The sequence below is a fragment of the Oncorhynchus keta genome, chromosome 1, assembly GCF_023373465.1.
Source record: "Oncorhynchus keta strain PuntledgeMale-10-30-2019 chromosome 1, Oket_V2, whole genome shotgun sequence".
In the NCBI taxonomy this organism is placed as follows: Eukaryota; Metazoa; Chordata; class Actinopteri; order Salmoniformes; family Salmonidae; genus Oncorhynchus; species Oncorhynchus keta.
In genome coordinates this window covers 78,579,064-78,595,763 of record NC_068421.1, presented here as the reverse complement: position 1 = coordinate 78,595,763, position 16,700 = coordinate 78,579,064, and the positions used below count along the sequence as shown (strand labels likewise).

The 16,700-nt window shown below is 42.7% G+C and overlaps 1 protein-coding gene across 1 annotated transcript in view; it reads right to left on the bottom strand.

Annotated features, from left to right (window-relative positions):
- adcy1a (adenylate cyclase 1a) overlaps positions 1–12,335 on the bottom strand; it is a 237,776-nt gene extending 225,441 nt beyond the window's left edge. The window contains exons 1-2 of the mRNA XM_052461503.1: positions 11,244–12,335; positions 9,565–9,714 (exon numbers count right to left, since the gene is read on the bottom strand). Coding sequence (XP_052317463.1) covers positions 9,565–9,714; positions 11,244–11,861 — 768 coding nt within the window. The 5' untranslated portion in view covers positions 11,862–12,335. The remainder of the gene's footprint in view (positions 1–9,564; positions 9,715–11,243) is intronic.
- Between the last annotated feature and the right edge of the window lie 4,365 nt (positions 12,336–16,700).

Here is a 16,700-nt window from a genome sequence, read left to right as displayed (position 1 = left end):
CTGTAATGTACAAAATACCTTTCTATACCATTTCTGTACAGCAGTTCACAATTTTGTAGCCCCTTTCACCCTAAGTTGGTATCAGAAGTCTGATGGCACCATAGTGTGATAAGAGCTTCTGCTAAATTAACTAAATGTAAATGTAGATGTAAAAATTAAACGAGGCCAATGACAATACCTAGTGTGCCTTGCAGTTGTTCATTTCCACATATACAGTTGAAATCTGAAGTTTACATACATTTAGGTTGGAGTCATTAAAACTCGTTTTTCAACCACTCCACAAATGTATTGTTAACAAACTATAGTTTTGGCAAGTCGGTTAGGATATCTACATTGTGCATGACACAAGTAATTTTTCCAACAATTGTTTACAGATAGATTATTGCACTTATAATTCACTGTATCACAATTCCAGGGGGTCAGAAGTTTACATACACTAAGTTGACTGTGCCTTTAAACAGCTTGGACAATTCCAGAAAAGTATGTCTTGGCTTTAGAAGCTTCTGATAGGCTAACAGACATCATTTGAGTAAATTGGAGGTGTACCTGTGGATGTATTTCAAGGCCTATCTTCACACTCAGTGTCTCATTGCTTGACATTTGGGAAAAACAAAAGAAATCAGCCAAGACCTCAGAAAAGAATTGTAGATTTCCAAATGCCTGAAGGTGCCACGTTCAGCTGTTCAAACAATAGTATGCGAGTATAAACACCATGGGACCGACCGCGCAGCCATCATACCACTCAGGAAGGAGACGCATTCTGTCTCCTAGAGATGAATGTACTTTGGTGCGAAAAGTGCAAATCAATCCCAGAACAACAGCAAAGGACCTTGTGAAGATGCTGGAGGAAACAGGTACAAAAGTATCTATATCCACAGTAAAATGAGTCCTATATAGACATAACCTGAAAGGCCGCTCAGCAAGAACAAAGCCACTGCTCCAAAACCGCCATAAAAAAGCCAGACTATCGTTTGCAACTGCACATGGGGACAAAGATCGTACTTTTTGGAGAAATGTCCTCTGGTCTGATGAAACAAAAATAGAACTGTTTGGCCATAATGACCATTGTTATGTTTGGAGGAGAAAGGGGGAGGCTCGCAAGCTGAAAAACACCATCCCAACCATGAAGCACGGGGGTGGCAGCATCATGTTGTGGGGGTGTTTGCTGCAGGAGGGACTGGTGCACTTCACAAAATAGATGGCATCATGAGTAAAAATGATGTGGATATATTGAAGCAACATCTCAAAACATCAGTCAGGAATTTAAAGCTTGATCGCAATTGGTCTTCCTTATGGACAATGACCCCAAGCATACTTCCAAAATTGTGGCAAAATAGCTTAAGGACAGCAATGTCAAGGTATTGGAGTGGCCATCACAAAGCCCTGATGACATCAATCCTATAGAAAATTTGTGGGCAGAATTGAAAAATGCGTGTGCGAGTAAGGAGGCTACAAACCTGACTCAATTACACCAGCTCTATCAGGAGGAATGGGCTACCTGAAACATTTGACCCAAGTTAAACAATTTAAAGGCAATGCTACCAAATACTAAGTGAGTGTATGTAAACTTCTGACCCACTGAGAATGTGATGAAAGAATTAAAAGCTGAAATAAATAATTCTCTCTACTATTATTCTGACATTTCACATTCTTAAAATAAAGTGGTGATACTAACTGACCTGAGACAGGGAATTGTTTTCTAGGATTAAATGTCAGGAATTGTGAAAAACAGAGTTTAAATGTATTTGGCTAAGGTGCGTGTAAACTTCCAACTGTACATTTAGGTAATTTAGCAAACTCTCTTATCTAGAGTGACAGTGCATTCAACTAAGGTAGATAAACAGAACATATCACAGTCATGGTAAGTAACCGTTACTGTGAATGTTGTTGCAGTTCGGCCGGGCTACTTGCAAATGTCTAATGACAAATATATCAAAATGAAAAGTGTTTTGTTTTGTCATTTGTATTTTTAAATCAATTTGCAAGAAGCTGGCCGAACTGCAAAAACCTTCTCAGTAATGATCACAGAACCGTTTTACTGGCCATGACTGTGATATGTTGTTGTTTATCTACCTCAGTTGACTGTGATATGTTGTTGTTTATCTACCTCAGTTGACTGTGATATGTTGTTGTTTTTCTACCTCAGTTGACTGTGATATGTTGTTGTTTATCTACCTCAGTTGACTGTGATATGTTGTTGTTTTTCTACCTCAGTTGACTGTGATATGTTGTTGTTTTTCTACCTCAGTTGACTGTAATATGTTGTTGTTTTTCTACCTCAGTTGACTGTGATATGTTGTTGTTTATCTACCTCAGTTGACTGTGATATGTTGTTGTTTATCTACCTCAGTTGACTGTGATATGTTGTTGTTTTTCTACCTCAGTTGACTGTGATATGTTGTTGTTTTTCTACCTCAGTTGACTGTGATATGTTGTTGTTTATCTACCTCAGTTGACTGTGATATGTTGTTGTTTTTCTACCTCAGTTGACTGTGATATGTTGTTGTTTTTCTACCTCAGTTGACTGTGATATGTTGTTGTTTATCTACCTCAGTTGACTGTGATATGTTGTTGTTTATCTACCTCAGTTGACTGTGATATGTTGTTGTTTATCTACCTCAGTTGACTGTGATATGTTGTTTTTCTACCTCAGTTGACTGTGATATGTTGTTGTTTTTCTACCTCAGTTGACTGTGATGTTGTTGTTTATCTACCTCAGTTGACTGTGATATGTTGTTGTTTTTCTACCTCAGTTGACTGTAATATGTTGTTGTTTTTCTACCTCAGTTGACTGTAATATGTTGTTGTTTTTCTACCTCAGTTGACTGTGATATGTTGTTGTTTATCTACCTCAGTTGACTGTGATATGTTGTTGTTTATCTACCTCAGTTGACTGTGATATGTTGTTGTTTTTCTACCTCAGTTGACTGTGATATGTTGTTGTTTATCTACCTCAGTTGACTGTGATATGTTGTTGTTTTTCTACCTCAGTTGACTGTGATATGTTGTTGTTTATCTACCTCAGTTGACTGTGATATGTTGTTGTTTTTCTACCTCAGTTGACTGTGATATGTTGTTGTTTATCTACCTCAGTTGACTGTGATATGTTGTTGTTTTTCTACCTCAGTTGACTGTGATATGTTGTTGTTTTTCTACCTCAGTTGACTGTGATATGTTGTTGTTTATCTACCTCAGTTGACTGTGATATGTTGTTGTTTTTCTACCTCAGTTGACTGTGATATGTTGTTGTTTTTCTACCTCAGTTGACTGTGATATGTTGTTGTTTATCTACCTCAGTTGACTGTGATATGTTGTTGTTTATCTACCTCAGTTGACTGTGATATGTTGTTGTTTTTCTACCTCAGTTGACTGTGATATGTTGTTGTTTATCTACCTCAGTTGACTGTGATATGTTGTTGTTTATCTACCTCAGTTGACTGTGATATGTTGTTGTTTATCTACCTCAGTTGACTGTGATATGTTGTTGTTTTTCTACCTCAGTTGACTGTGATATGTTGTTGTTTTTCTACCTCAGTTGAATGCACTGTCATTCTGAATAAAAGCATCTGCTCAATTATCAAAATCTAAATGCATTAAAACATGTATTTCAAATACATGTAACAGAAATACTTCCCATCTCTGATCGTAGCTCAATAACCCAGCATCAAAAACCCAACCCAAAAGGTGTTCGGTCCAATATTTTCCCAAATTTAGTTGTTTTTACCTCAGCATTTTTAAAGTGGGTGATGCCTATGCAAGAAAATAACTCTGCTTGAAAATATGTCCATGTACTCTACTGTCAGTATGTACAGTATGTGCATATTTGTGTGTGTATTTGAAATAGTGTGTGTGTGTGTGTGTGTGTGTGTGTGTGTGTGTGTGTGTGTGTGTGTGTGTGTGTGTGTGTGTGTGTGTGTGTGTGTGTGTGTGTGTGTGTGTGTGTGTGTGTATGCATGCATGTATACCTGCGTGCTTACGCACATACAGCGCCAGTCAAAGGGATTAAAGGGATTATCTATGTTTTTACTATTGTATACATTATATTATATACGTTATAGAATCATTTTAATCAAGACTACGAAATAACACATACCAATTTGTAAGTCGCTCTGGATAAGAGCTTCTGCTAAATGACTTAAATGTAAATGTAAATGTATGTAGTAACCAAAAAAGTGATAAACAAATCAAAAATATATTTTATATTTGAGAATCTTCAAAGTAGCCACCCTTTGCCTTGATGACAGCTTTGCACACTCTTGGCATTCTCTCAACCAGCTTCATGAGGTAGTCACCTGGAATGCATTTTAATTAAGGTGTGCCTTGTTAAAAGTCCATTTGTGGGTTCTTTCCTTCTTAATGCGTTTCAGCCAATCAGTTGTGTGGTGACAAGATAGGGGTGGTATACAGAAGACAGCCCTATTTGGAAAAAGACCAAGTTCATATTATGGCAAGACCAGCTCAAATAAGCAAAGAGAAACAACAGTCCATCATTATTTTAAGAAATGAAGGTCAGTCAAAGCGGAACATTTCAAGAACCTTTGAAGTTTCTTCTATGGCTTAAGCCTGATGAATTTACTGTGTTAAATGAGGCCTCACCTCCTGGCTACACTAGTGACCATATCCCCGTGCATCCCGCAAAGGCGGAGGTGTTGCTAACATTTACGATAGCAAATTTCAATTTACAAAAAAAAAAAAAATGACGTTTTCGTCTTTTGAGCTTCTAGTCATGAAATCTATGCAGCCTACTCAATCACTTTTTATAGCTACTGTTTACAGGCCTCCTGGGCCATATACAGCGTTTCTCACTGAGTTCCTGAATTCCTATCAGACCTTGTAGTCATTGCAGATAATATTCTAATCTTTGGTGACTTTAATATTCACATGGAAAAGTCCACAGACCCACTCCAAAAAGGCTTTTGGAGCCATCATCGACTCAATGGGTTTTGTCCAACATGTCTCTGGACCCACTCACTGTCACAGTCATACGCTGGACCTAGTTTTGTCCCATGGAATAAATGTTGTGGATCTTAATGTTTTCCTCATAATCCTGGACTATCGGACCACCATTTTATTACGTTTGCAATTGCAACAAATAATCTGCTCAGACCCCAACCAAGGAACATCAAAAGTCGTGCTATAAATTCACAGACAACACAAAGATTCCTTGATGCCCTTCCAGACTCCCTCTGCCTACCCAAGGACGCCAGAGGACAAAAATCCGTTAACCACCTAACTGAGGATCTCAATTTAACCTTGCGCAATACCTAGATGCAGTTGCACCCCTAAAAACTAAAAAAATGTCTCATAAGAAACTAGCTCCCTGGTACACAGAAAATACCCGAGCTCTGAAGCAAGCTTCCAGAAAATTGGAACGGAAATGGCGCCACACCAAACTGGAAGTCTTCCGACTAGCTTGGAAGGACGGTACCGTGCAGTACCGAAGAGCCCTTACTGCTGCTCGATCGTCCTATTTTTCTAACTTAATTGAGGAAAATAAGAACAATCCGAAATTCCTTTTTGATACTGTGGCAAAGCTAACTAAAAGCAGCATTCCCCAAGAGAGGATGACTTTCACTTTAGCAGTGATAAATTCATGAACTTCTTTGAGGAAAAGATTATGATTATTAGAAAGCAAATTACGGACTCCTCTTTAAACCTGCGTATTCCTCCAAACCTCAGTTGTCCTGAGTCTGCACAACTCTGCCAGGACCTAGGATCAAGAGAGACGCTCAAGTGTTTTAGTACTATATCTCTTGACACAATGATGAAAATAATCATGGCCTCTAAACCTTCAAGCTGTATACTGGACCCTATTCCAACTAAACTACTGAAAGAGCTGCTTCCTGTGCTTGGCCCTCCTATGTTGAACATAATAAACGGCTCTCTATCCACTGGATGTGTACCAAACTCACTAAAAGTGGCAGTAATAAAGCCTCTCTTGAAAAAGCCAAACCTTGACCCAGAAAATATAAAAAACTATCGGCCTATATCGAATCTTCCATTCCTCTCAAAGATTTTGCAACTCACTGCCTTCCTGAAGACAAACAATGTATACGAAATGCTTCAGTCTGGTTTTAGACCCCATCATAGCACTGAGACGGCACTTGTGAAGGTGGTAAATGACATTTTAATGGCATCGGACCGAGGCTCTGCATCTGTCCTCGTGCTCCTAGACCTTAGTGCTGCTTTTGATACCATCGATCACCACATTCTTTTGGAGAGATTGGAAACCCAAATTGGTCTACACGGACATGTTCTGGCCTGGTTTAGGTCTTATCTGTCGGAAAGATATCAGTTTGTCTCTGTGAATGGTTTGTCCTCTGACAAATCAACTGTACATTTCGGTGTTCCTCAAGGTTCTGTTTTAGGACCACTATTGTTTTCACTATATATTTTACCTCTTGGGGATGTTATTCGAAAACATAATGTAAACTTTCACTGCTATGCGGATGACACACAGCTGTACATTTCAATGAAACATGGTGAAGCCCCAAAATTGCCCTCGCTAGAAGCATGTGTTTCAGACATAAGGAAGTGGATGGCTGCAAACTTTCTACTATTAAACTCGGACAAAACAGAGATGCTTGTTCTAGGTCCCAAGAAACAAAGAGATCTTCTGTTGAATCTGACAATTAATCTTAATGGTTGTACAGTCGTCTCAAATAAAACTGTGAAGGACCTCGGCGTTACTCTGGACCCTGATCTCTCTTTTGAAGAACATATCAAGACCATTTCGAGGACAGCTTTTTTCCATCTACGTAACATTGCAAAAATCAGAAACTTTCTGTCCAAAATGATGCAGAAAAATTAATCCATGCTTTTGTCACTTCTAGGTTAGACTACTGCAATGCTCTATTTTCCGGCTACCGGATAAAGCACTAAATAAACTTCAGTTAGTGCTAAATACGGCTGCTAGAATCCTGACTAGAACCAAAAAATTTGATCATATTACTCCAGTGCTAGCCTCTCTACACTGGCTTCCTGTCAAAGCAAGGGCTGATTTCAAGGTTTTACTGCTAACCTACAAAGCATTACATGGGCTTGCTCCTACCTACCTCTCTGATTTGGTCCTGCCGTACATACCTACACGTACGCTACGGTCACAAGACGCAGGCCTCCTAATTGTCCCTAGAATTTCTAAGCAAACAGCTGGAGGCAGGGCTTTCTCCTATAGAGCTCCATTTTTATGGAACGGTCTGCCTACCCATGTCAGAGACGCAAACTCGGTCTCAACCTTTAAGTCTTTACTGAAGACTCATCTCTTCAGTGGGTCATATGATTGAGTGTAGTCTGGCCCAGGAGTGGGAAGGTGAACGGAAAGGCTCTGGAGCAACGAACCGCCCTTGCTGTCTCTGCCTGGCCGGTTCCCCTCTTTCCACTGGGATTCTCTGCCTCTAACCCTGTTACGGGGCTGAGTCACTGGCTTGCTGGGGCTCTCTCGTGCCGTCCCTGGGGGGGTGCGTCACCTAGGTGGGTTGATTCACTGTTGTGGTCGGCCTGTCTGGGTTGCCCCCCTTGGGTTGTACCGTGGCGGAGATCTTTGTGGGCTATACTCGGCCTTGTCTCAGGATGGTAAGTTGGTGGTTGAAGATATCCCTCTAGTGGTGTGGGGGATGTGTTTTGGCAAAGTGGGTGGGGTTATATCCTTCCTGTTTGGCCCTGTCCGGGGTGTCCTCGGATGGGGCCACAGTGTCTCCTGACCCCTCCTGTCTCAGCCTCCAGTATTTATGCTGCAGTAGTTTATGTGTCGGGGCTAGGGTCAGTTTGTTATATCTGGAGTACTTCTCCTGTCCTATTCGGTGTCCTGTGTGAATCTAAGTGTGCGTTCTCTAATTCTCTCCTTCTCTCTTTCTTTCTCTCTCTCGGAGGACCTGAGCCCTAGGACCATGTCCCAGGACTACCTGACATGAGGACTCCTTGCTGTCCCCAGTCCACCTGGCCATGCTCCTGCTCCAGTTTCAACTGACCTGAGCCCTAGGACCGTGCCCCAGGACTACCTGACATGAAGGCTCCTTGCTGTCCCCAGTCCACCTGACTGTGCTGCTGCTCCAGTTTCAACTGTTCTGCCTTATTATTATTTGACCATGCTGGTCATTTATGAACATTTGAACATCTTGGTCATGTTCTGTTATAATCTCTACCCGGCACAGCCAGAAGAGGACTGGCCACCCCACATAGCCCGGTTCCTCTCTAGGTTTCTTCCTAGGTTTTGGCCTTTCTAGGGAGTTTTCCTAGCCACCGTGCTTTTACACCTGCATTGTTTGCTGTTTGGGGTTTTAGGCTGGGTTTCTGTACAGCACTTTGAGATATCAGCTGATGTACGAAGGGCTATATAAATAAATTTGATTTGATTTGATTTGATTCTAGTGGAGTCACAAAATCCATCAAGCTCTATGATGAAACCGACTCTCATGAGGACCGCCACAGGAAAGGAAGACCCAGAGTTACCTCTGCTGCAGAGGATACGTTCATTAGAGTTACCAGCCTCAGAAATAGCAGCCCAAATAAATGCTTCACAGATTTCAAGTAACAGATACACCAACTGCGAGAATCAGGCCTTCATGGTTGAATTGCTGCAAAGAAACCACTACTAAAGGACATCAATAAGAAGAAGAGACTTGCTTGGGCCAAGAAACATGAGCAATGGACATTAGACCAGTGGAAACCTGTCCTTTGGTCTGATGTGTCCAGATTTGAGATTTTTGGTTCTAACCGCCGTGTCTTTGTGAGACGCAGAGTAGGTGAACGAATGATCTCTGCATGTGTGGTTCCCACTGTGAAGCATGGAGGTGGAGGTGTGATGGTGTTTGGGTGCTTTGTTAGTGACACTGTCTGTGATTTATTTAGAATTCAAGGCACACTTAACCAGCATGGCTACCACAGCATTCTGCATCAATACACCATAGCATATGGTTTGTGCTTAGTTGGGACTATCATTTCTTTTTCAACAGGACAATGACACAAAACATACCTCCAGGCTGTGTAAGGGCTATTTTGACCAAGGAGAGTGATGGAGTGCTGCATCAGAGGACCTAGCCTCAACCCAATTGAGATGGTTTGGGATAAGTTGGACCGCAGAGTGAAGGAAAAGCAGCCATCAAGTGCTCAACATATGTGGGAACTCCTTCAAGACTGTTGGAAAAGCATTCCTCATGAAGCTGGTTGAGAGAATGCCAAGAGTGTGCAAAGCTGTCATCAAGACAAAGGTTGACTACTTTGAAGAATCTCAGATATATTTTGATTTTTTAAACACTTTTATGGTTACTACATGATTCCATATGTGTTATTTCATAGTCCTAATGTCTTCACTATTATTCTACAATGTAGAAAGTTGTAAAAATAAAGAAAAATCCTTGAATGTAGGTGTGTCCAGACGTATGACTGGTAATGCGTGTATATGTATCTGCTTTTGTGTGTTTGCACGCACGTGTGTGTGTGTGTGTGTGTGTGTGTGTGTGTGTGTGTGTGTGTGTGTGTGTGTGTGTGTGTGTGTGTGTGTGTGTGTGTGTGTGTGTGTGTGTGTGTGTGTGTGTGTGTGTGTGTGTGTGTGTGTGTCTCTCTCACCTGCTTCTCATTCTCATCCTCTAGTCGTAGCCTTTCCTCTATGCAGCTCCTAGCCTGCAGGAAGACCTTCCTTTGAGCACGCTCAGTCAGCACCCTGACAAAGACTCCAGACAGGTTGACACTGGTGAATAGTACAGCATTGGCCACCAGCTGCAGATCACACGGGACAAGAACACAAGAACAATGTATACAGTCAGTGTGTGTGTGTTTGTGTGGAGGGGGGGGGTTCAAAATAAACCATTGAAGTTATCTATACAATAGACCATAAAGGTAGACCACAAAGAGGGAGTAGCGGAGAGATAGGGAGAGAGAGCAGACGGAGAAGGCTATTTATCATTGATACTTGGTTATTGATTCTGTGTGTGTAGTTAATGTGATGACTGAACTCTGGTAACCTTAAACACACCAGGCCATTTTCAAAGGGTAAAGGTTGATTGTTATAGAACACCCACTCAATATCCGATTTTAAATATACCCAATATTAAATATACCCCATTTTAAATATACCCGATACTAAATATACCTAATATTAAATATACCTAATATTAAATATACCCAATATCAAATGTACCCAATAATAAATATACCCTATAATAAATATGCCCGATAATAAATATTCCTGATACTAACTATATCCAATACTAAAGATACCCGATACTAACTATACCCAATAATAAATATACCCAATGCTAATGTCAATACCTTTCTTTCTTTACTTCAGTTCCTGCTTCCTTCCTTTCTTACTTTCATAGAACACTGTGACTGCTAATGTAAACCACTTTGATTCTAAAGTCAACATGCTTATTCAAACCACTTAACATAAACCACTTCATATTGATCGGAAAGCATATTGTGTATACCTAAGGTCCTTCTGTAACCTATATCACCATGACAGGTATTGGACACTTGAATGACAGAATGGTTGGTTTTCAGTTGAATGAAGTTATGAATGGCATTCACATTGGGTTATATAGTAATTCGTTGTTGTGGTGGTGTTGGTGCAAGTTGTTGTTGTATTTCTGTTGTATAATAATGGTGGATTTGTGTTTTTAGTGGGTATACCAAAACATCATGGTTTATAATCTATCATTTCTATATGGATGGTTTATTTTGGAAAGTGGATTAAATTGTGTGTGTGTGTGTGTGTGTGTGTGTGTGTGTGTGTGTGTGTGTGTGTGTGTGTGTGTGTGTGTGTGTGTGTGTGTGTGTGTGTGTGTGTGTGTGTGTGTGTGTGTGTGTGTGTGTGTTATGTTTTGTTAGATGATTTGTACGTGAAAAGCTCCGCGTGCACTACGCTCTTCGTTTCAGCACCACCGCGAGTGGACAGCATCTGCTGCGTGTGGTTCAATAGTCGGAGGTTTGTAAAACTGGAAAGTTTGATACAAAACCTCTCACACCACCAGGGTCCACAACCACCACCACACCACTTATAACAACAGCAGTGCAGCACTGGCCTATCGATAGACACTGATATTCAATAGAAAATGGAGGGAAATGCACAACTAGTCACACTGAAACAAAGCATAGGCTATAACAGTGAAAACAGGGGACTTGAAGAGAAGGCTGGTTAGTTAAGGCTTACTTAGGTCGGTAGAGCTCGTTCTAAATGACAGATTAGCTGACTAACCGGGGATTCTAAATGAGAGTCTGAGCGGGAGTACCGAGTGTGCAGAACTTACCGGTCTCCAGAGCTTGTGTTTTCTGGCCGTGACTGATGTCGCCGTGACGATGAAGTGGGAAACGGCCACCATCATACCAAACAGCACTGCGAGCAGCGTCCGCACCGGGAGCAGCACGTATGCCACGAGAGTGACCAGCATGAGCTGCCACACGCCTTGCTCCGGTGCCGGGGGAGCCCCCACGCCGGCGGCGCCAAGCGCGAGGGGGAACGGGCAGCAGAGGAGCGCGAAGGTGAAGCTGAAGAGCAGCGCGAGCTTGGCGATCTGCTGCAGCTGCGTCACTTGCAGGTACTTGACGTTGGTGACTATAAAGAGAGAGACGAACACTACGCTGTGCACCGGGTGAGAGCCCTTGGACACCGTGAGCCGGGGACCGGACAGAAGCTCCATCAGCGCGAGGGACGAGGCGGCCACGATGAGCACCGCGAGGGCTTTGAGCGTTGCCGTCTGCTCTAGCTTCAGGTTGTAGTTTTGGAAGAGCGTCTCGAGCTCTTTGCTGTCGAACTCGTCCTCGCACGCGACGGCAGCGATGGTTGTACCGGTGGCGGCCGGACAGTGACCCTCCTTCCGGGTCTGGACTCTTTCAAACGGAATTTCCTCCATGTTCGGGCCATTCATAAAGCGGGCTCGGCGCGCGCCCCCAGACTTGGCGTCGGTCCCTCTCCTTTCATGAATTAAACGGGAGCTGCTGGCAGCCCGTGCATCCTAGATTTCGGCGGCTTGAGCTGGAGGGGAAGGGGGGTGGGGTGTCCGCAGCAGTGACAGTAGAGCTCGCGAGTTTAATATCCTCACCCCACCCGCTGCTATCCACAGGTTGACTGTTTCGTCGTCAGAAAGGTAGCCTGAACCACACAGCCACACAGGAGCGCATCTCTCCCCTTCGCTCACTCTCTGTCTCTCTCTCTCTCAAGCGCTCTGGAGGCAGACCACCAGCAGCGCTGTCTCTGCTCAGCCCCAGACAAATGTAATGTTGAGGTACTGGAGAGGTGAGGAGGATCCCACAGAGCAAATGCAGTATATGTTTCTAAAACCATGGGTTAGGTTACATAACATTGGCCTACCAATGTTATAGTGTCATACAATATAATACGAATTGGAGCACATAAAGTATGTTATGAATTACAATTCGTACAATATATTGCAAATTTGTATTACATATGATATGTTACAAATTCAAATTTGTTAGCTAACGTTAGCTGAGGTTAGGGTTAGGAGTTTGTTTAAAGGTTTAAGGTTAGCGGTAGGGGAAGGGGAAGGGTTAACTCACATGCTAAGTGGCTAAAAAGTGGTAAGTAGTTCGCTAAAATGTTAACGTTGTCCATGATGAGATTCGAACACACAACATTTGAGTTCATTTTTGCATCATACTGTCTTATCGAACGTAATACATCGTACTAAACAGGTCCAGTAAAGTAACTTAACGTAATGTAACATTTCATACTAATGGAGTGGCACGGATTTTAGTAACATATAATACATTTTGCTCTGAGACCAGGCTGGGTTGGATCATGATTGCAGTGCACCATTCCAAACAATACAGGTCTCCCTAAAATAAGAACGATCATTCTGTCAGGTCAAAACCAAAGGCTGCTTTCATTTGACAAACACATCTCGAGCTGCTCTATTTTTCCCTCAAAAAAGAGAGCTGTCTTTCCTCTACATCCCCCTACACAAACACAGACAAATGCACCCTACACGCACGCACAGACAAACACAGACACAGAGAGAGAGACAGAGAGAGAGAGACCAAAACAAGCCAGTGATTCCCCGGATCTACTGACTGCTGTATTTCCAGATTATTAATAGCATGCGCTACCGGTGAGCATCACAGGTGATCTTTTAAATAAAGCGCAACAACAACATCTGGTTTCTACGGTTTCCTTATGTTTCAACCCCCTTGAGTTCCTCATGACACAAACCGTCACCGTTATCTAATAGTCTCTCAGCAGGTGTGAGGAATTATCCGGTTTATTCATCTCTTCTCGTGCATCTGAATAATTAATTGAATATTGCCGTGAGCTAAGTGGATTTTGACGCGTGTACATATGCGGTGAAGTCGCACCGAGATCTCTAGTCATAAAAATGGCTTTGATATTAATCAGCTGGCCTTCACATTTTTTGGACAATGTGGGGAATAATACTTATCTCCCTCTCCCTCTCTCTCTTTCTCCCTCCCCTCTCTGTGTGTGTCTCTCTCTCCATCTGTGGTGTTTGTGTGTGCAAGCCTGTGTGTGTCAAAAAGTCTACAATAAATAAATTAGAAACACAGAAGGAGGACGAGGCACTGCAATCCATAGAAATTCATGGCAATTAGAGGAAGGCACACAATTATGTTAAATAACAGATCACTGCAAACTCAAAGTAAGTCATTAATACACAGAAAAGGGTCTGGTCTCCAATTGGGAGGGAAACAAGAGAGGATAACATGGGACATGTGTGTGTGTGTGTGTGTTTGCGTGAATTGTGTGTGTAATTCATCTTGATTAAAACTAGTGAATATGCAAAGTAGCCTATATCACTCAAAGAAGCAGTATATACTGGAAATGAATTAAACACCACGCAGGCACATGGGCAGCAGGTAGCCGAGTGGTTAGAGTGTTGGGACAGTAACCAAATCCAGAGCCGGCAAGGTGAAACATCTGCCCATGTGCTCTTGAGCAAAGCACTTAACCCTAATTGCTGATGGTTGCTGCTCATAATGGCTGACCCTGGCCATGACTCCACTCTCAGAGGGTCTCTTAGGGTAGTTGGGATATGCAAATTAACACATAAGCACCCACCAATGGCAACCTATTCCCATAGGGCTCTGGTCAAAAGTAGTGCGCTTTGTAGGGAGTAGGGTGCCATTTGGGATGTAGTCTAGGTCTAAGGAAGACAGAAGAAATGCACTTAACCATCCACTATAAGGTCTGGAGTTACACACCAAAGAAGTTAGTTCTGATGTCTTGAAGGAGACAAAAGCTATTTTAACAATTTACATGGCTTTGCTTTTCTATGGCTTCAAAACACCCATTAAAACACAGCCCAATCCTAGAATAGAGAAGGGGATGAATGGAGCTGGTGTAGAGACAGAAGGGAGGACTAGAATAGAGGAAGGGATGGAGCTGGTATATAGACAGAAGGGAGGGCTAGAATAGAGGAGGGGATGGATGGAGCTGGTGTAGATACAGAAGGGAGGGCTAGAATAGAGGAGGGGATGGATGGAGCTGGTGTAGAGACAGAAGGGAGGGCTGGAATAGAGGAGGGGATGGATGGAGCTGGTGTAGAGACAGAAGGGAGGGCTAGAATAGAGGAGGGGATGGATGGAGCTGGTGTAGAGATAGAAGGGAGGGCTGGAATAGAGGAGGGGATTGATAGAGCTGGAGATGAGACAGAAGGGAGGGATGGAAGAGGTAGAGGAGAGGGATAATCAGCTAATCTTGGTGGGGTAGGGGGTGGACGGGGTATTGAGAGGACCCAGGAGAAAGGTTTACACCCCAGTCACACACAGTCAAGGCCAGACAACATATACCACCACAGCTACAGCAGCATCTCCTCTAGACACCCTCTCTCTCCGTCCTCTCATTGGCCTATTCCTTGCTTTACGTTCTGTCTATTTCTTGCCTTACGTTAGATGCTCACACACACACACACACACACACGCATACTGAATGACATCTCGGGTTTTTGGACTGTCCTTTCCTCAGAGACAGAATGCTTGACAATCCCCCATTTCCATGGCAACAGAGGTTGTGAGGGCCAAAGTTACGATGTGATGAGGTGCTCCCCAATCACCATGCGTGTGTCCCAAATGGTACCCTATTTCCCACATAGTGTACTACTAATGACCAGGGCTTATACGGCTCTGGTCAAAATTTGTGCACTTATTAGGGAATAGAGTTCCATTATGGATGAAGGCGTGTGTGTCCCAAATGGACTCTGGCCAAAAGTAGTGCACTGTGCCATTTAAAACAGAACTGAGATGAATAGGGTAAAGTTGATGTATCTGAGCTGTCTGTAGCTTGGTGGGTCTGACACACCAACCGCCTTGCTGCCTTAACCTGGGATCTCCCTGTGCTTTTGTGCTCAGTGACATTTGACTAAATTGATGGTGTGACACCGAGGACAGGGTGGCACAGTTGAAAGATTAACCTTACGCACATACACACACACACACACATGCACACACACACACACACTTTTGTTTTACTATACTTGTGGGGACACATCAGGTGATTTCCATTCAAAATCCTATTTTCCCTAACCTCTAACCTTACAAATTAATCTAAGCCTAACCTTAACCTCAAACCCGTAACCTTAAACCTAACCCCCAACTCCTAACCCTTAACCCTAACCCTAATTGTAATCCTAAACCTAACCCCTAAGCCTAAAATAGCCTTTTTCTTGGTTGCGACTGGCAAAATGTCCCCACTTGTCCTAATTTTCCTTGTTTTACTATCCTTGTGAGGACTTCTGGTCTCGGTTGCAGAAAACATCTAAAGTGTTTCCCTTAAGGATTTACCTTAAGGAATAATTTCCCCTCATCTGAGGGAATTGTTTAAGGATGTTGCATTGAGCCCCTCAAGCGTTTTCCTTAGGTAAGGGCATACTTAAGGTGTTTTACTGTAGTTTGAAGGCATGCATGGCAGAAAGAGTATCTGGTTACCATGGAGACGACCTGATTCACTGACTGAATATCTCATCAAAGAGATCTCAATTATTTTGGGAGATCACAAAATAGAACTACATTCAAGATAGGATAAACAAATTGATTCAGAAGATAATGAAACATGTTTCCTTTAGTTCCTTTTTCTCAACTTGTTTCTATAACTTTCTAGCATGTCAAGCTAACTTACAGAGTCGGTAGCTAGCCAGCCAGCTAGCTTTGGAGACATGGATTGTGCACCTTCCATACACATGTAACTGCTTGATGATTTCCTTTTGCAGAAGAAAGCAACATTCACCTCCACAAATTATGTTTACAGTGATATCCTTACTGAATGAAGCACTTAAGGGACCTCATGGGCCCTTAACTTTTTCACTTAATTTATGTGGGAAATTTGCCTTAAAATGTTTTGAGCAACTGTCTTAACATTAAGGAAACTTTAAAGGAAAAGATAAGGGGAAAAGGGAATTCAGATATTTTATGCAAACGGACCCTGATAGTAAAACCCAGAACACACACACACACACACACAAAAACACACACCGAAGTGTGGCCCAGAACACAACCTACAGGAGGGATCAGAGAGAGGAAGGGGGTCTGAGAGGGTGGGTGGGTGGGTTGGTGGGAGGCTAGGGGTGGCGGCTGGGAACAACAAAGTTACCTCTCTATGAAAGGATTAGGTGACCCAGGAAGTCTGCTTTGATTTGTGTCCGCTTCATTTCCTGTCTTCAAAGGTGGGTAATTTCCTGTTTATAGACACAGGCAGAGGGGTGAGGACTCAGACACGACACAGTGGGAAAATCTCAATGGCA